Genomic DNA, 18,239 nt, shown 5'->3' on the forward strand with positions numbered 1-18,239 from the left:
CTCCTGCCTTTAGTACAACATGTAACTCTCAAAGCAGTGTTACCCCTGCATCTCCTGCCCTTAGTACAACATATAACTCTAAAAGCAGTGTTACCCCTGCATCTCCTGCCCTTAGTACAACATGTAACTCTCAAAGCAGTGTTACCCCTGCATCTCCTGCCTTTAGTACAACATGTAACTCTACAAGCAGTGTTACCCCTGCATCGCCTGCCGTTAGTACAACATATAACTCCAGGGCCCTCAATCTATCAAATCTGCCACCGAATTTCGGTGACAGTCCCCCACCTGAAAAGTATACTTTTTTCCCCTTTTTGGGGGAAATATTCCCCCTAAAAAAAAAAAAAAAAAAAAAAATATAATTTTTTTTTTTTAAATAGAAAGATGTGTCTCATGATTATTATATCTCATTTATATTTCAATTTAATCTTTTCAAACATACTAAATTATAAAAATGCAATGGATATAGTGCAAACATGTACAAATGAAATAATGAGAGAGTAAGTAAAAAAATCCCCCAAAAAGGGAAACGCCGCGAAAATTCCCCCTCTTAAGGGCTGCAGACCCCTTCCCCCAAAGTAGTGTGAGGGCCCTGAACTCCCAAAGCAGTGTTACCCCTGCGTTTCCTGCCCTTAGTACAACATATAACTCTAAAAGCAGTGTTACCCCTGCATCTCCTGCCTTTAGCACAACATGTAACTCTCAAAGCCGTGTTACCCCTGCATCTCCTGCCTTTAGTACAACATGTAACTCTAAAAGCAGTATTACCCCTGCATCTCCTGCCCTTAGTACAACATGTAACTCTACAAGCAGTGTTACCCCTGCATCTCATGCCCTTAGTACAACATGTAACTCTACAAGCAGTGTTACCCCTGCATCTCCTGCTCTTAGTACAACATCTAACTCCCAAAGCAGTGTTACCCCTGCATCTCCTGCCCTTAGTACAACATGTAACTCTCAAAGCAGTGTTACCTCTGCATCTCCTGCCTTTAGTACAACATGTAACTCTCAAAGCAGTGTTACCCCTGCATCTCCTGCCCTTAGTACAACATATAACTCTAAAAGCAGTGTTACCCCTGCATCTCCTGCCCTTAGTACAACATGTAACTCTCAAAGCAGTGTTACCCCTGCATCTCCTGCCTTTAGTACAACATGTAACTCTACAAGCAGTGTTACCCCTGCATCGCCTGCCCTTAGTACAACATATCACTCTTAAAGCAGTGTTACCCCTGCATCTCCTGCCCTTAGTACAACATATAACTCTAAAAGCAGTGTTACCCCTGCATCTCCTGCCTTTAGCACAACATGTAACTTTAGAGCAGTGTTACCCTTGCATCTCCTGCCCTTAGTACAACATGTAACTCTCAACGCAGTGTTACCCCTGCATCTCCTGCCTTTAGTACAACATGTAACTCTACAAGCAGTGTTACCCCTGCATCTCCTACCCTTAGTACAACATACAACTCTCAAAGCAGTATTACCCCTGCATCTCCTGCTCTTAGTACAACATGCAACTCTAAAAGCAGTGTTACCACTGCATCTCCTGCCCTTAATACAACATATAACTCTAAAAGCAGTGTTGCCCTTGCATCTCCTGTCCTTAGTACAACATCTAACTCTCAAAGCAGTGTTACCCCTGCATCACCTGCCCTTAGTACAACATGTAACTCTCAAAGCAGTGTTACCCCTGCATCCCCTGCCCTTAGTACACCATCTAACTCTCAAAGCAGTGTTACCCCTCCATCTCCTGCCCTTAGTGCAACATGTAACTCTCAAAGCAGTGTAACCCCTGCATCTCCTGCCCTTAGTACAACATATAACTCTCGAAGCAGTGTTACCCCTACATCTCCTGCTCTTAGTACAACATGTAACTCTCAAAGCAGTGTTACCCCTGCATCTCCTGTCTTTAGTACAACATGTAACTCTACAAGCAGTGTTACCCCTGCATCTCCTGCCCTTAGTACAACATATAACTCTCAAAGCAGTATTACCCGTGCATCTCCTACCCTTAGTACAACATTTAACTCTAAAAGCAGTGTTACCCCTGCATCTCCTGCCCTTAGTACAACATCTAACTCTCAAAGCAGTGTTACCCCTGCATCTCCTGCCTTTAGAACAACATGTTACTCTCTAAGCAGTGTTACCCCTGCATCTCATGTCCTTCGTACAACATGTAACTCTAACAGCAGTATTACCCCTGCATCTCCTGCCCTTAGTCAAACATGTAACTCTAAAAGCAGTGTTACCCCTGCATCTCCTGCCCTTAGTACAACATGTAACTCTACAAGCAGTGTTACCCCTGCATCTCCTGCCCTTAGTACAACATGTAACTCTACAAGCAGTGTTACCCCTGCATCTCCTGCCTTAAGTACAACATGTAACTCTACATGCAGTGTTATCCCTGCATCTCCTGCCTTTAGTACAACATGTAACTCTCAAAGCAGTGTTACCCCTGCATCTCCTGCTCTTAGTACAACATATAACTCTAAAAGCAGTGTTACCCCTGCATCTCCTGCCCTTAGTACAACATCTAACTCTCAAAGCAGTGTAACCCCTGCATCTCCTGCCCTTAGTACAACATGTAACTCTCAACGCAGTGTTACCCCTGCATCTCCTGCCTTTAGTACAACATGTAACTCTACAAGCAGTGTTACCCCTGCATCTCCTGCCCTTAGTACAACATATAACTCTCAAAGCAGTATTACCCCTGCATCTCCTGCCCTTAGTACAACATGTAACTCTACAAGCAGTGTTACTCCTGCATCTCCTGCTCTTAGTACAACATCTAACTCTAAAAGCAGTGTTACCCCTGCATCTCCTGCCCTTAGTACAACATGTTACTCTCAAAGCAGTGTTACCCCTGCATCTCCTGCTCTTAGTACAACATGCAACTCTAAAAGCAGTGTTACCACTGCATCTCCTGCCCTTAGTACAACATATAACTCTAAAAGCAGTGTTGCCCTTACATCTCCTGCCCTTAGTACAACATCTAACTCTCAAAGCAGTGTTACCCCTGCATCACCTGCCCTTAGTACAACATGTAACTCTCAAAGCAGTGTTACCCCTGCATCTCCTGCCTTTAGTACAACATCTAACTCTCAAAGCAGTGTTACCCCTGCATCTCCTGCCCTTAGTACAACATGTAACTCTCAAAGCAGTGTAACCCCTGCATCTCCTGCCCTTAGTACAACATATAGCTCTCTAAGCAGTGTTATCCCTACATCTCCTGCCCTAAGTAGAACATGTAACTCTCAAAGCAGTGTTACCCCTGCATCTCCTGCCTTTAGTACAACATGTAACTCTACAAGCACTGTTACCCCTGCATCTCCTGCCCTTAGTACAACATATAACTCTCAAAGCAGTATTACCCCTGCATCTCCTGCCCTTAGTACAACATTTAACTCTAAAAGCAGTGTTACCCCTGCATCTCCTGCCCTAAGTACAACATCTAACTCTCAAAGCAGTGTTACCCCTGCATCTTCTGCCTTTAGTACAACATGTTACTCTCTAAGCAGTGTTACCCCTGCATCTCATGCCCTTCGTACAACATGTAACTCTAACAGCAGTATTACCCCTGCATCTCCAGCCCTTAGTACAACATGTAACTCTAAAAGCAGTGTTACCCCTGCATCTCCTGCCCTTAGTACAACATGTAACTCTACAAGCAGTGTTACCCCTGCATCTCCTGCCCTTAGTACAACATGTAACTCTACAAGCAGTGTTACCCCTGCATCTCCTGCCTTTAGTACAACATGTAACTCTACATGCAGTGTTACCCCTGCATCTCCTGCTCTTAGTACAACATGAAACTCTAAAAGCAGTGTTACCCCTGCATCTCCTGCCCTTAGTACAACATGTAACTCTACAAGCAGTGTTACCCCTGCATCTCCTGCTCTTAGTACAACATGTAACTCTCAAAGCAGTGTTACCCCTGCATCTCCTGCCCTTAGTACAAAATGTAACTCTACATGCAGTGTTACCCCTGCATCTCCTGATCTTAGTACAACATGTAACTCTAAAAGCAGTGTTACCCCTGCATCTACTGCCTTTAATACAACATGTAACTCTACAAGCAGTGTTACCCCTGCATCTCCTGCCCTTAGTACAACATGTAACTCTACATGCAGTGTTACCCCTGTCTCTCCTGCCCTTAGTACAACATGTAACTCTACAAGCAGTGTTACACCTGCATCACCTGCCCTTAGTACAACATGTAACTCTACAAGCAGTGTTACCCCTGCATCTCCTGCTCTTAGAACAACCTGTAACTCTACAAGCAGTGTTACCCCTGCATCTCCTGCCCTTAGTACAACATGTTACTCTACATGCAGTGTTACCCCTGCATCTCCTGCTCTTAGTATAACATGTAACTCTAAAAGCAGTGTTACCCCTGCATCTCCTGCCCTTAGTACAGCATGTAACTCTACATGCAGTGTTACCCCTGCATCTCCTGCCCTTAGTACAACATGTAACTCTACAAGCAGTATTACCCCCTGCATCTCCTGCCCTTAGTACAACATGTTACTCTACATGCAGTGTTACCCCTGCATCTCCTGCTCTTAGTAGAACATGTAACTCTACAAGCAATGTTACCCCTGCGTCTCCTGCCAGTGACCAGTGACTGGCTCCCTGCCGCATTTCCTTCAGTGTCCAGGCTCGCTCCCATGTTCTGTCAACCTGCAATCAAATGGTACATTCATGTGAAGCCTGATCAGTAGCCAAAATAGCCCATGGCTACTGAATTCTTTTTAAGGCTACTAAAATCTCAAAATGTCTGCTTTTTTGTAAATTATATGGGGAAAAAGCAGATTTTCAACCTTTCTGAGCAAACATTCTAAATAAGAACGATGGACTTTTCATTCCACTACAGTTTCCTGCCACTGATGTAATAAATTATATTTGTGCAGGGAGGGATTTGAAGTTTCCTGCCACCAATATTTGTGTATATATATATTTTGGAATGCTTATGATATGTTAGCGACTTGCACACAATTAACTAGCAACACATGCCTTTAATGGCATTCCAATAATTAACAAGCAAATTCGTTGAATAGATATCCCCCGCCAATATGCTTCTGGACACAAAAGTGTTAAATTTGACACTCAAAAAAGGAAATTTTCAAGATACAAAGGGCCATAACTCCGTTAACAGATGGTGTACAATGCCATTTGGCGTGCATCATCCTCTTATCCATATATATACTCATACCAAGTTTCAATGAAATTCGCCAAAGCACTTCCAAGATATGGCTCCGGACGGACGGAAAGACGGAGGGAAAGACGCAAGGACAGAAAGACGCAAGGACGGACGGACAACGCCAAAACAATATCCCTCAGCCTATGGCAGGGGATAATTAGTGACTTGTAAACAATTAATTAGTAAAACATGCCTTTAATTAATCAATATGTTAATATGGTCAGTCGAACATAAACATAAAGTATATGATATTCACATGCAAAAGCTTTTAATCACTAATCCAAGGAAGACTGTGCTGAGGTTCAGTGTGGGTGATAATTTGTGATGAATGAGCGAATTATTTAATAACAGTGCATGCTTTTTATTTGAGATGTTTTTAAAGTCAGAGTGATCCATATGATTTTAATTTATTCCTGATCACTTGATCACTTAAATGTGAAATGACAATGACAATAGGTTTATTTGTAATGTAAGGCCTCCGGCCCAAAATACAAACATACATGCATTAATCATAAGTAGTGGCATGGTATATAATATTAACAACAATAATGGTAAGACGTGTTAAGTAAAAACAAAAAAAGAATTATGCTTATAGACATACAATTAATCATGTAAGCGTTCGTTAAATGTATTTGAAATGTTATCGAAGACAAGTGTTATCAAATTATTTTGTAGCACATTTATGAATGAAACAGTATCGCACAAAATATAAACTATATGCAAGTTTGCCTTCAGTTACAGTAAACTCTCCTGTAATTTATATGCAACGTCAAGATATCTGCTCAATGCAAAAATAGCTTGTTGTCTAGTGTCAGACATAATTAGTACAAATAAATGTTCTGATATTGTACATTCCAACCAGTTATTCATTAAATATTGGTCTCTTATATGATTATAAACAGGGCAGACTAATAAAAAGTGAAACTCATTTTCGATACTATGCACATTTCTATGTACGCACAATGGACAGAATCTATATTCCCTGTCAATACCGATATGACGACCCTTTTCTATAATAAGTTGGTGGCCAGAACAACGAAAATTCGACAGACACTGTTTTAAACGATATGGCAATGGTGTAGATAAGTAGCGCTCTGGCTCAATTAAGCTTTTAAACAGTTTATAGTGTAAGCCTTTTGCACGAGAATTTATATCCCCTAAAAGGGTTTGCTTCGCACAGTCAACTAGTCTGGTATGGAAAACCTTGTAAGAGATGGATTGCACTTTTTATTTGCCATATACAACATTAAATCTTATACATGTAGTATTCTTTTTAGATGTATAGGGTTTGTTCACTGGTGAGAATTTTTTTTATGTCTTTATCAATAAATTGTATTAAATTGTTTCCTTGTATTATCTATGATAATATTATTGTGTATTATTACTATGAAATTCTGTTCTGTTCTGTTCTGATTTTCGTCTGAGCACTGTTGGACACTAAAGAGGTAGAAGGTGCTCAAAACACCAAGGTAATTAATGTTGAAATGTCTGAAAAATTGATTTTAAAATAGCAAGCTTCAGCTTACAAAATATCTAAACCCAAAACTGATAAGCCTCAAAAAACATTTTTTTTTTATTAAACTGCTATTATGCATTCAACTCCTTTAACAATGGATTCTGAACATGCGCTACCCTCTGCCATTTCCAAAACGTGATTTCAGAAGTTCTCTGCTTCACATGCAAATGAAAGTGCCAGTTTTCTTCTGGAGGATTTTTCTGTATATGTTTATTTGCAGCCAACTGTATCAAAGCTTAAAATATAAATGTTTGAAATCAGACTGTGACCTCATCATGTTCAACTCATTTGGTGGCAATTAAAAGGTCAATAAGAGGCCTAACAAGGAGAAATGTGATTAAATTGGGCGAAAATGCAACTGTCGATGATATTTTATTTAAAAATGGAACCATTGTTTGCCTTTTTTTTCATAACAATAATTCAGGAATTTTTCAATTCTATTCAGATCTGATGAGATTGTTACTGCATTTGCCTGTAGCATGTCTACATTGTATTTGTAGTGTCTGCCCTCTTAATGAATACATACGACTTTTAGAAGTAAACAAATACAAAAACATGCATGTTTTATATGTCAATCTATACTAAAATGTGTATTCTTGGACATAACAACGAAAACAGCATTTAAATCAGCAATGTTTTGACAAAATATTGGCTACACTTGCTCCCTGAAGTAATCTGTATCATGTACCATGGTTTTCATAATAACGACCCTTCTGATTGGTTGCTTAGGTTTGTTACTTTGCCCATGTGCTTGTTGTAAAAATAGTATCTTCATGGAAAAACGTAAGTCTTGCTAATGTTGACCTTGTTATTAACATATTTTGACATTTTATTCAAAAATAAGCGGCATATTAAAGATTTGATGAGGCTACTATTAATCCATCAACAAACTAACATAATTGTGTTTTATGTAATTTAAATTCATAGCCTCACTCTGGAATAAACATGACCTACTTTCCACGAACACAGCAAATCATGAGAATGATCGTCGTAATAGTCATTGATAACCATCAAATAAAAACAACTTCTAAAAATTTTTCGTTAAAGGCATGATACTATGAGGAGAACGATACTATGAGAAAAAAAATTGAGTACATTTTGACTAGCTCATATAAAACTCTTAACTTCAGTCCTGATGACAGAAATTAAATATTACCTTGCAAATTTTGACATCCCTTTGTTCTGAGATATTAAAATCTAAAACTTAATACTAAAACAAATATCAGTGGCACAAAACTGCAGTGGGACGAAACGTCCATAAACCCGTATTTGGGCTACTCATTTAGATTTCTGAGTGCCAACTTTGAAAGTCTTTATTATACGCATACACAATATAACCAAATTCAACAAATGGTTATTGTAAAATCATAAATATTGTTGTTATTTTTCTAGAAATAAACAATCAAAGCAAGTGTACTTCCGAAACATCCAATCAATAACAAATCCGAAATGTCAGTTCGAAATATGGTACACTACGCTCACATATCAGTTTCTTACATAATTTTCGTTACTAATTGTTAGGCAAACTTATTATTATTATTGTGCTCGATAAAATACACGCAATATAGTAGAATGCAAGTACTTGTTTGAATGCTGCTGTCGTCTCTGAATTTGACAAATCGGGAGGTGTTGCGTTCGCCATTTTGTATGACAGTGTCACATGATCATGTGCTCAGGCTACATACCAATAAATGTTTAAAGAACTTATCTATTCAAAGTCGCGTAAGCACACAAACACTGAAGCACGGTTAATACGACATTTTGAGGTTAAAACAACTTTGAAAATAATCATCAGGAACGCAGAGTCAGTTTTAAATGTAATGGTTAAAGGGATCTTTTCACGGTTTGGTAAATTGACAAAATTGAAAAAAGTTGTTTTAGATTCGCAAATTTTCGGTTTAGTTATGATATTTGTGAGGAAACAGTATTACTGATTATTTGCCATGGTCTAATATAGCCATTTTATGCATCTTTTGACGATTTAAAAACCTAAAAATTATAAAGCGTTGCAACGCGAAACGATTGAATAATTTGGAGAGTTCTGTTGTTGTCGTTTAAATTTGTGAAACTACGAAGTTTGCTTATATAACGGCAGGATAGCTCGGTTGGCTAAAGCGTTTTTACTTCAGGATTCCGGGGGTCACTGGTTCGAGCCCTGCTGCGGTCTAATGTTTTTTCATTTTTTAATTTTTTTTTACTGGAGCTTTTAAAATTTAATGTTTACATTTATCAATATAAAGCATTTAATGACAAACTTCAAAACATGCCAAAATCTGTGAAAAGGCCCCTTTAATGTTAGAGTTGATTCGCTTTTACTTGATAAAAAACACGAATTACAACATCAGACCTTATTCCAAATACATGTACATCTGTTTAACTGACGACTTTTTTTCTTCGCAACTCGTCTACTCCGTATATAAACCATTTTACTGCTATTTGGTTGTATTACACTAATATTCAACAAAACTTAGTGGATTCAGTTCATATTTATTTCATCCTTTCGTAAATAAGCAAACACCAAGATGATCCCAACTTCCTCCTCCCAGATATATTTCCTAAAAGAAATCAACCGTTGTCTTTTTTCGAACGTCAACAGGGTATTCAGTTAGTAGATGGTTACATATTGACCGCATACAGATCTCTGCATAAAGACACACATGGTATATGAGAATGTCCAAAATAGTCGACATAGCAGTAACTATTACATAACTTTTCACTGTAATTTGCTAGCCTGTGCTTAAATATATAAATTTCTGTGTGCTATAAACACGACTTTCGTTAAATCAATGAACCTACTTAAACTGAATTCGCCAATCGTTCACTTAATACCTCGCGAGACGCACAACATGTTACATTAAAGTTTTTAGACAAGTTTGTATGGACTGAAGTGACTGCGGTATGAATAAAATTGTTTTCGGATAATAATTCGATAATGTTAAAATGTGCTTTTGTAGCCTAGTTTTTTAAAACAATTTTAAGAGATAAGCGATAAAATATTGATTAAAATACATCCTAATAAAACGTATCACCAGCAAGTGTTTCGATATACTTATACATATATATATCAAGCATGAAAATGTATATGATTAGTTATGAAGGCCATCTGAGTGCAAGATGAGGGCCACTCGTCACCGACGTCACTTAAGTCTGCAAGTGTCTGCACAAAGTGTCACTGGACACGTTTCTGCCTTAACACACAAATGGCGGCAAATCAAGTCGGCGTTTGTTGCACCATATATACTGCGAGCGGACTGAGTGGCGATGCAGTCTTGCCGCACCTGTGCAGCAGGCAACCCGGGGTCACTACCGATGAGCTGAAATCCGTCCGGAAATTGTATTTTGCCGGTATCCACTGTTGCTGTGTTAGAGGGCAGCGGCGTAGAGGCAGGGTGCGCTCCGTGATATAAGGCCGGCAACACCGACACATCGGCACAGCCGTAAAAACGGTCCTGTGGACCACATCCCACATTTGTCCTGTTGCAGCAGTCGGGGTGTTGGAAGTTACAGTTGTTGTTAGAATCTACAAGAATAAACAATGACACTGTTTTCATCCCTGTCGTATGTATGTAATTGATTTGATCTGAAATGATGTAAATATATTTTCTTGTAATGAACTCACATAGTGTAAATACTGTTGTCATAGTTTGAGTTTAGTTTGACCGAAAAAAATGTCTGCATTCATATTCTAAAATATAGATGTTTGTATTCCACTGATAGGTTGAGCTGTTAATAGATGGATACCAACACGTGATGCACTTAATTTGGAACAATTAAAGAACATATTAGTATACTTACTCGTAACCCATTCCCACTGTATGACGCACCGTGTGCACGTGAGATCTCGTGGCAGTACGAGGAATAGGTATTTATACCCAGTTCCGGTGGGCGACTCCTTCGGCTCGTGGATATACCTACTTTCACCGCTAGGGGTCGTCAGCAAGTACCTGTTCAGACACTCCTGCGTCACGGGCTTGTTGACGTCATTGTTTGGACAGATGCGAAACGTGGAATACCCGCCATGGTTCACCGTTATTTCTGTTAATGATTACCAAATGTCTTTGAGAAATTTCGATGAAGTGAATGAGATACAATCGTATGTAACACAGTTTAATGTTTAAAAATAAAGGAAAGCTGTTGAGGGAAAACGTACCCAGCTTGATGAGAATTGTCTGCCCCTGCGTGTAATTCTGAACCAGAATGCCTCGTGCGTACATTCCACCAGCCTCGTTGTCCGGGTTTCCACATAGGCTACACGTCATCTGTAGAAAATAATTTTCTCAAACGTTTTAATGTAACATTTTAAACTTAAAGTTCACGAACGTGTTCACCTAACTACAGTACGACAAACAATTTAAGTAGCATATACAAGTGCACATACAAATGGTAAAATATCAGTTGCGGTGAAAACCAATCAACTTACGCCAGCAGGACATCTGACTCCATGATCGTTGGTGTTGACGGGTACCGGAAATCCGTATCGCCATGCGGACGATCGCGCCGGCGGCTCCAGCAAGCGTCCGTGTCCCCAGACACCGTATGCCATCCCACATAACAGCAGGGCGAGGTTGGCAGCGATAATCTGTGTATCCATAAGAACGACAAAAGTGTTGCCGGAGTAAAACAGACACGCGGTCTATAATTATGTAAATGACACTCACTCTTAAATTCCCTGATTAAAGACGTTGTATTTAATCGGATTCTGTTATATTTTATTTTTATTTTAGTAAATTATCAATATTGTTCAACAACTATATTTTTATATCGAGTATCGTGGTTCACAATGTGCGCGACACCGATCCATTCATGAATCTTCCCCCAGCATACCCAATGTCCACACAGCGTCCTTACTTATAGTAGCCTGAGTGGCCGTAGACGATACCGCTCTTCCGGCACCGATCGCTTCCCTGGTGTTGTGGTTTTCCTCGTCTTCATGTAACGCATGATTAATAACCATCCACACATCTGAGAGGAACTGCTGCATGAGTCACACTCCACGCTGTAGCTATATCCCTTATCGGTAATATGTGACAAGCCTTTAACCGAAATAATAATTTCAGGATGTAAATAATGAAAATTAATTACTAGTACATTCGCTGTTTTGACGGCTGGGATAGGATATGGGCTTTCGTAAGGACCAGGAAAATAACATCTTTGGCAGTTAAATGCGAAAATTACACGATAATCATTATTTGACAGTACGTAGCGTATATTTAACAGCGAAGTAAACAAATTCATGTAAAATAGGTGCAATAAACACCTATTTTATGTGCATTTCTTTCTAAAATTACACAATCGAATGTATCGAGAGTATTTAATCAATAAGTTTATTTCATAGTTTTTTTATCATACAATATGAGTTATAGAAATTAATATTCGTATATGTATCTCATATAAATGGATTGTTGGCCATGAAAGGAAGTGTTTACGTAATCATCGCATGTTGATCTAGTTAAAGAGCCCCGTTACACATGGGGCTATGTGTACTAAACATATTTACGTTTAACTTTCAAAATACACTCTCTGGATTCAGATGGGTTCATTGTGTTAGCATGTCACCAACCGGGTCAATGTTAGCCCTAATATCGGGTACATTGTATTATCGGCTTAGGAGCATGCGCGAGGACTTGCAAACAAATCAAGATTTGTGTGCACGAATAGGCAGTTCTTTGTTAAGAATGTTTTAAAGCAATATAATGTGCGAACAGGTAAAACCCGCCTTTATAACATAAGCTGTTGGCCATCGTATTAAATGCACGGTATTCTCCACACGGCTCCAAATATATATGAGCCTCGCTCTGGGAAAACGGGGTTTAATGCATGTGCTGATAGTGTCGTCCCAGATAAGCCAGTGCAGTCCACATATGCAAATCAGGGAGGACACTTTCCGCATATAATACATTTTTTCTAAGAAAATACTTCATTTAAACAAAAAATACCATAAAAGCGGTACATTTTGTTCCTGATTAGCATATGTAGGACCCAAGATAATTTAGGACGACACTTTGCACACATGCATAAAACCCCGTTTTCCAAGAGCGAAGCTCTTCTGTTGTACAAGGAAACATACAATCACATTATTTATATACGTTTGTTTATTCACGAGAAGTACAACCGATATGCAACGTTTATATAATCTTAATTAATTTCAGTTTAGTCGCTGTTGTTCCTTATTGCGATGGTTTGGTAGATGGTAATGTACTTTATTTTACTTGTAATGTATCACGGGGTAACGAAGTATGTTTACACAGTCAGAGAAGCACATTCCGTTGTGCTCACGTGGCTGCTACAGGTTCTTAGTGAACCCGGTAGTTGACTCTTGGGACGGATTAGACGCTGAGCAGTTAGGGCAACTTATACCAGGACATTCGAGTTCGGATAAGGTGTAAACTCTTGACTGAAAGTTTATTCGCCAGAACGTCCCACTTAACCATAGCTTCTTATGTCAGCAATAGCAATTTTAACCAACAATATGTTGATGTGCACATTTTTTTATACCAAAAGTGCTAAAAAGTAACCGATAACAAATACTAGTATGCAGTTCTTCATCGTTATAACGTATGTGGAGATGTTCAAATCTTACCCGATGCCACTCTCGTATGTGGAGAAGCTGAAATCTTACCCGATGCCACTCTCGTATGTGGAGAAGCTGAAATCTTACCCGGCGCCACTGCTCGTATGTGGAGAAGCTGAAATCTTACCCGGCGCCACTGCTCGTATGTGGAGAAGCTGAAATCTTACCCGGCGCCACTGCTCGTATGTGGAGAAGCTGAAATCTTACCCGGCGCCACTCACGTATGTGGAGAAGCTGAAATCTTACCCGGCGCCACTCTCGTATGTGGAGAAGCTTCAAATCTTACCCGGCGCCACTGCTCGTATGTGGAGAAGCTGAAATCTTACCCGGCGCCACTGCTCGTATGTGGAGAAGCTGAAATCTTACCCGGCGCCACTGCTCATATGTGGAGAAGCTGAAATCTTACCCGGCGCCACTGCTCGAAGGTGGAGAAGCTGTAATCTTACCCGGCGCCACTGCTCATATGTGGAGAAGCTGAAATCTTACCCGGCGCCACTGCTCGTAGGTGGAGAAGCTGTAATCTTACCCGGCGCCACTGCTCGTATGCGGAGAAGCTGAAATCTTACCCGGCGCCACTGCTCGTATGAGGAGAAGCTGAAATCTTACCCGGCGCCACTCTCGTATGTGGAGAAGCTTCAAATCTTACCCGGCGCCACTGCTCGTATGTGGAGAAGCTGAAATCTTACCCGGCGCCACTGCTCGTATGTGGAGAAGCTGAAATCTTACCCGTCGCCACTGCTTGATGTGGAGAAGCTCAAATCTTACCCGGCGCCACTCTTGTATGCGGAAAAGTTCAAATCCGTCCCGTTGCCAATCTCGTATGTGGAGTAGCTCACTCTCGTATGTGGAGTAGCTCACTCTCGTATGTGGAGAAGCTCACTCTCGTATGTGGAGTAGCTCACTCTCGTATGTGGAGAAGCTCACTCTCGTATGTGGAGTAGCTCACTCTCGTATGTGGAGTAGCTCACTCTCGTATGTGGAGTAGCTGACTCTCGTATGTGGAGTAGCTCACTCTCGTATGTGGAGTAGCTCACTCTCGTATGTGGAGTAGCTCACTCTCGTATGTGGAGAAGCTCACTCTCGTATGTGGAGTAGCTGACTCTCGTATGTGGAGTAGCTCACTCTCGTATGTGGAGTAGCTCACTCTCGTATGTGGAGTAGCTCACTCTCGTATGTGCAGTAGCTCACTCTCGTATGTGGAGTAGCTCACTCTCGTATGTGGAGAAGCTCACTCTCGTATGTGGAGTAGCTCACTCTCGTATGTGGAGTAGCTCACTCTCGTATGTGGAGTAGCTCACTCTCGTATGTGGAGTAGCTCACTCTCGTATGTGGAGAAGCTCACTCTCGTATGTGGAGTAGCTCACTCTCGTATGTGGAGTAGCTCACGCTCGTATGTGGAGTAGCTCACTCTCGTATGTGGAGAAGCTCACTCTCGTATGTGGAGTAGCTCACTCTCGTATGTGGAGAAGCTCACTCTCGTATGTGGAGTAGCTCAATCTCGTATGTGGAAAAGCTCACTCTCGTATGTGGAGTAGCTCACTCTCGTATGTGGAGAAGCTCACTCTCGTATGTGGAGTAGCTCACTCTCGTATGTGGAGTAGCTCACTCTCGTATGTGGAGTAGCTCACTCTCGTATGTGGAGAAGCTCACTCTCGTATGTGGAGTAGCTGACTCTCGTATGTGGAGTAGCTCACTCTCGTATGTGGAGTAGCTCACTCTCGTATGTGGAGTAGCTCACTCTCGTATGTGGAGTAGCTCACTCTCGTATGTGGAGTAGCTCACTCTCGTATGTGGAGTAGCTCACTCTCGTATGTGCAGTAGCTCACTCTCGTATGTGGAGTAGCTCACTCTCGTATGTGGAGTAGCTCACTCTCGTATGTGGAGTAGCTCACTCTCGTATGTGGAGTAGCTCACTCTCGTATGTGGAGAAGCTCACTCTCGTATGTGGAGTAGCTCACTCTCGTATGTGGAGTAGCTCACTCTCGTATGTGGAGTAGCTCACTCTCGTATGTGGAGTAGCTCACTCTCGTATGTGGAGTAGCTCACTCTCGTATGTGGAGTAGCTCACTCTCGTATGTGGAGTAGCTCACTCTCGTATGTGGAGTAGCTCACTCTCGTATGTGGAGTAGCTCACTGTCGTATGTGGAGTAGCTCACTCTCGTATGTGGAGTAGCTCACTGTCGTATGTGGAGTAGCTCACTCTCGTATGTGGAGTAGCTCACTCTCGTATGTGGAGTAGCTCACTCTCGTATGTGGAGAAGCTCACTCTCGTATGTGGAGTAGCTCACTCTCGTATGTGGAGAAGCTGAAATATGTCCGGCGACACTCTCGATTGTGAAGAAGTTCAAATATGCCCCGGAGCCACTGCTCGTATGTGGAGAAGTTTAAATATGTCCCGGCGCCACTGTCGCATGCGGAGAAGTTCAAATATGTTCCGGTGCCACTTTCTGTATGCGCAGAATCTCTTGTCTGTCCCGCCGCTTCTTTCTGTGTGCTAGCAAGTTCGAGTTACCGTAGTCCCTGTCGCTACTTATTTGTGCGTTGAAGTCTCAGATTGTCCCACTCCTACTTCTGTTGAGCTCACCGTACGACCGGCTCTTGGATCCACTCGAAAGTCGGTCCAGTACATGTCATTGCTATTTTGTTTAACTATATTTTTTTTTTTCCGAACCTTAACCTATTATGAGTCGAAACTGATTTTCTACAAATCCAAACATTATTTTAACGTAAAATCGGGTTAAGTTTAGAGTGGACATTTTTATATATTTTAAAACGTATTGATTTTATAACTTGTAACAAAAATCTAGCAATAAACATTAGTTGATATCGCTTTGTAACTATTTCGCTACGGAAACATTTAAAAAATAATCCATATTGTTTAAAATAAAAAGTGTGCTGTGTAAATCTATTTGTTTTAACATTCAAAACTTTAAAAACAAAGAATTTTTCCTGCATCGATAAAATTTAACTTTTTAAGTAGTAAAACGTTATTAAAAGTTTGTCACGTGATCGCAGATGGTCTTATGGACGTACATTTTCTAATACTGGCTGTTTTGCGAACACGCTGAACATTACCTTCCTACTCGTTTCGCTCCCTCACATCATAACTTGAATTGATTTGCTAAATGTCTTTGTTTTGATTGTTTGTCGCTAATTGCATTTCATAAAACATCTGCAAAGAAGTAATACGAATACGAATTATCACGGTTTTCATATGAACTGGGAGGTTTGCAAATTTGTGTACTATTTGGAATAGTATCATTTTATAACAAGTTTCTTTTAATTGAATATCAAGGGACGCACATTTTCAAAAGGTACTGTTCAGGGTACTACTCAAAAAGAGCAGGTTGAAAATTGAACCATTCCAGTTAATTGCTTTGATTACTTTACAAATCTATAAAATGCCAGTTAATATTTGCACTTTTTAATTTGAAACAGGTTTTCAAAACATTTGCTTTGATCAACCTTAAGGGCTAGAATAGAAGTGAGGCCTTTCGCCAATATTAAGCTCGTTCTATTATTGGTTATACATATTTCGCAAATAATCACTAAATTCCCACTAAACTCTTCATTATTATACAACCTGTGGGTATTCGTATTACTTCTTTGCGGATGATTTTATTTTGTTTTATGAATCAATTCTCTTATGATTCAGAAAGCTCATGTACAGGATTTGTGCATTAGGCAGCCACTGTCTTAAATCCGCCACCCGCTACAAATTAGCATTTAAAATGGTGCTTATTGTTTTGTTCGTCTTTAACAATAGGAAAGAGTTAAAACACTGACATGTTTTCGTATTGATGCGGCGATTACAAAATTATGTGATTATATTCATAGACGTGGATTTCTACGTCTCTGTCATCGTTGTATAGCATCCCCTTAACCCTTTTCCCACTCAGAAGCAAAGTGAAAATGTCTATGTGCAAACACCATAAAACCAGAACAGCCTGCGAGTCACTCGCATCCTGTTCAGGTTTTATGCTGTTAACTTCAAAGGGACTACAAATTCGTCAAAATACGTATCTAAGCGTCAAAGTACGTATCTAAGTGGTAATGTTTAATGTCAATATATGTCACGGGAAAAATCTACGTATCATAATGCGCATGCGCAATTTTGAAGCCCAACATGGTGTCCACGATATAATTTACTTGCCGCGTAATGTACATATGTGCACACTCTTTTTTTATTAAACACTTTTTATGTTAAATTTCCACACGCAAAACTGCAAATTAAACAAATGTGTGCACTTCAATTTTTAAATCAATTAATACCACGTGACGTCGACAAAAAGCTCCGTTTCCCCACAAATAAATATTAGAAATACTTCGAAGTATTTCAGGAAATTGCAAAAAAAAATGTAACTATTGAGTTGTTTTCGTGAAATATAAACAAATGTTGTTTTGTTTTTTTGGTTTTGAACAATATGGAAATTGCTTTGGAAAAGGTGTTGCATACAAAATAAAATTTAAATCATTTTTTACTTTTCAATAAGAAAGTCAGATAAATGCATGTCCTGTTTAACAATTGAAAAAGCATTGCATATTGCTGAATATTTTGTTCATTACCAAATAGTTGAAATGAACCCCCCCCCCCCCCCAAAAAAAAAAAATGCCAGCAAATGCGTATTGAATCTCACTAAATTTATGTTACATTTTGGTCTTACTTAATATGCTACACACATTTTCCTATCTGAATGAATGCGTGTATTTTGAAGCTTTCTGAGGTCCTTCGGCGCCTGATGCTGCCTTATGTGAGGACCCGGAGTGTGCCGCATAATTCCTACCTTATTTACTAACTCACGAAACTTGAGACGAAATATTAATTATCGGTGCACTTTCTACCATTTTAGTTTTTACTGAAAGATATTGGTGTGGTAGTGTTTTGAGGGGGTGGAGGGGGGGTATCAGGTGGAAACCCGACCTGTTCGGTATGAGCACGAACCAAGCTCACGTGTGCC

The 18,239-nt window shown here is 40.1% G+C and overlaps 2 protein-coding genes across 3 annotated transcripts in view; both read right to left on the minus strand.

Moving 5' to 3' along the window:
* Positions 1-8,994, minus strand: part of LOC127864578 (WASH complex subunit 2-like) — a 28,686-nt gene extending 19,692 nt beyond the window's left edge. Inside the window, exons 1-2 of the mRNA XM_052404317.1 lie at positions 8,293-8,994; positions 4,591-4,674 (exon numbers count right to left, since the gene is read on the minus strand). Of these exons, the coding sequence (XP_052260277.1) occupies positions 4,591-4,674; positions 8,293-8,352 (144 nt within the window). The 5' untranslated portion in view covers positions 8,353-8,994. The remainder of the gene's footprint in view (positions 1-4,590; positions 4,675-8,292) is intronic.
* Positions 8,995-9,185: 191 nt separating this feature from the next.
* LOC127864580 (uncharacterized) lies at positions 9,186-11,694 on the minus strand. Of its 2 annotated transcripts, XM_052404319.1 has the most exons (5): positions 11,559-11,694; positions 11,131-11,289; positions 10,861-10,969; positions 10,506-10,745; positions 9,186-10,230 (listed from the first exon to the last, which is right to left on the minus strand). In XM_052404319.1, the coding sequence occupies exons 2-5, from the start codon at positions 11,251-11,253 to the stop codon at positions 9,848-9,850; spliced, it is 855 nt and encodes a 284-aa protein (XP_052260279.1). In that variant the 5' UTR covers positions 11,254-11,289; positions 11,559-11,694; the 3' UTR covers positions 9,186-9,847. The 2 variants fall into 2 exon arrangements, with proteins under 2 accessions (XP_052260279.1, XP_052260278.1); XM_052404318.1 differs by lacking the exon at positions 11,559-11,694 and having other exon boundaries at positions 11,131-11,546.
* Positions 11,695-18,239: the final 6,545 nt, after the last annotated feature.

Source organism: Dreissena polymorpha, chromosome 1 (assembly GCF_020536995.1).
Source record: "Dreissena polymorpha isolate Duluth1 chromosome 1, UMN_Dpol_1.0, whole genome shotgun sequence".
NCBI lineage: Eukaryota > Metazoa > Mollusca > Bivalvia > Myida > Dreissenidae > Dreissena > Dreissena polymorpha.

Coding starts and splice junctions, on each gene's coding strand:
- LOC127864580 (XM_052404318.1), bottom strand. CDS start 11,301: ATGGATACACAGATTATCGCTGCCAACCTCGCCCTGCTGTTATGTGGG. Junction 10,970..11,130: donor GAGTCAGATGTCCTGCTGGC/GTAAGTTGATTG, acceptor TATTTTCTACAG/ATGACGTGTAGCCTATGTGG. Junction 10,231..10,505: donor ACAGTGGGAATGGGTTACGA/GTAAGTATACTA, acceptor TTATTCTTGTAG/ATTCTAACAACAACTGTAAC.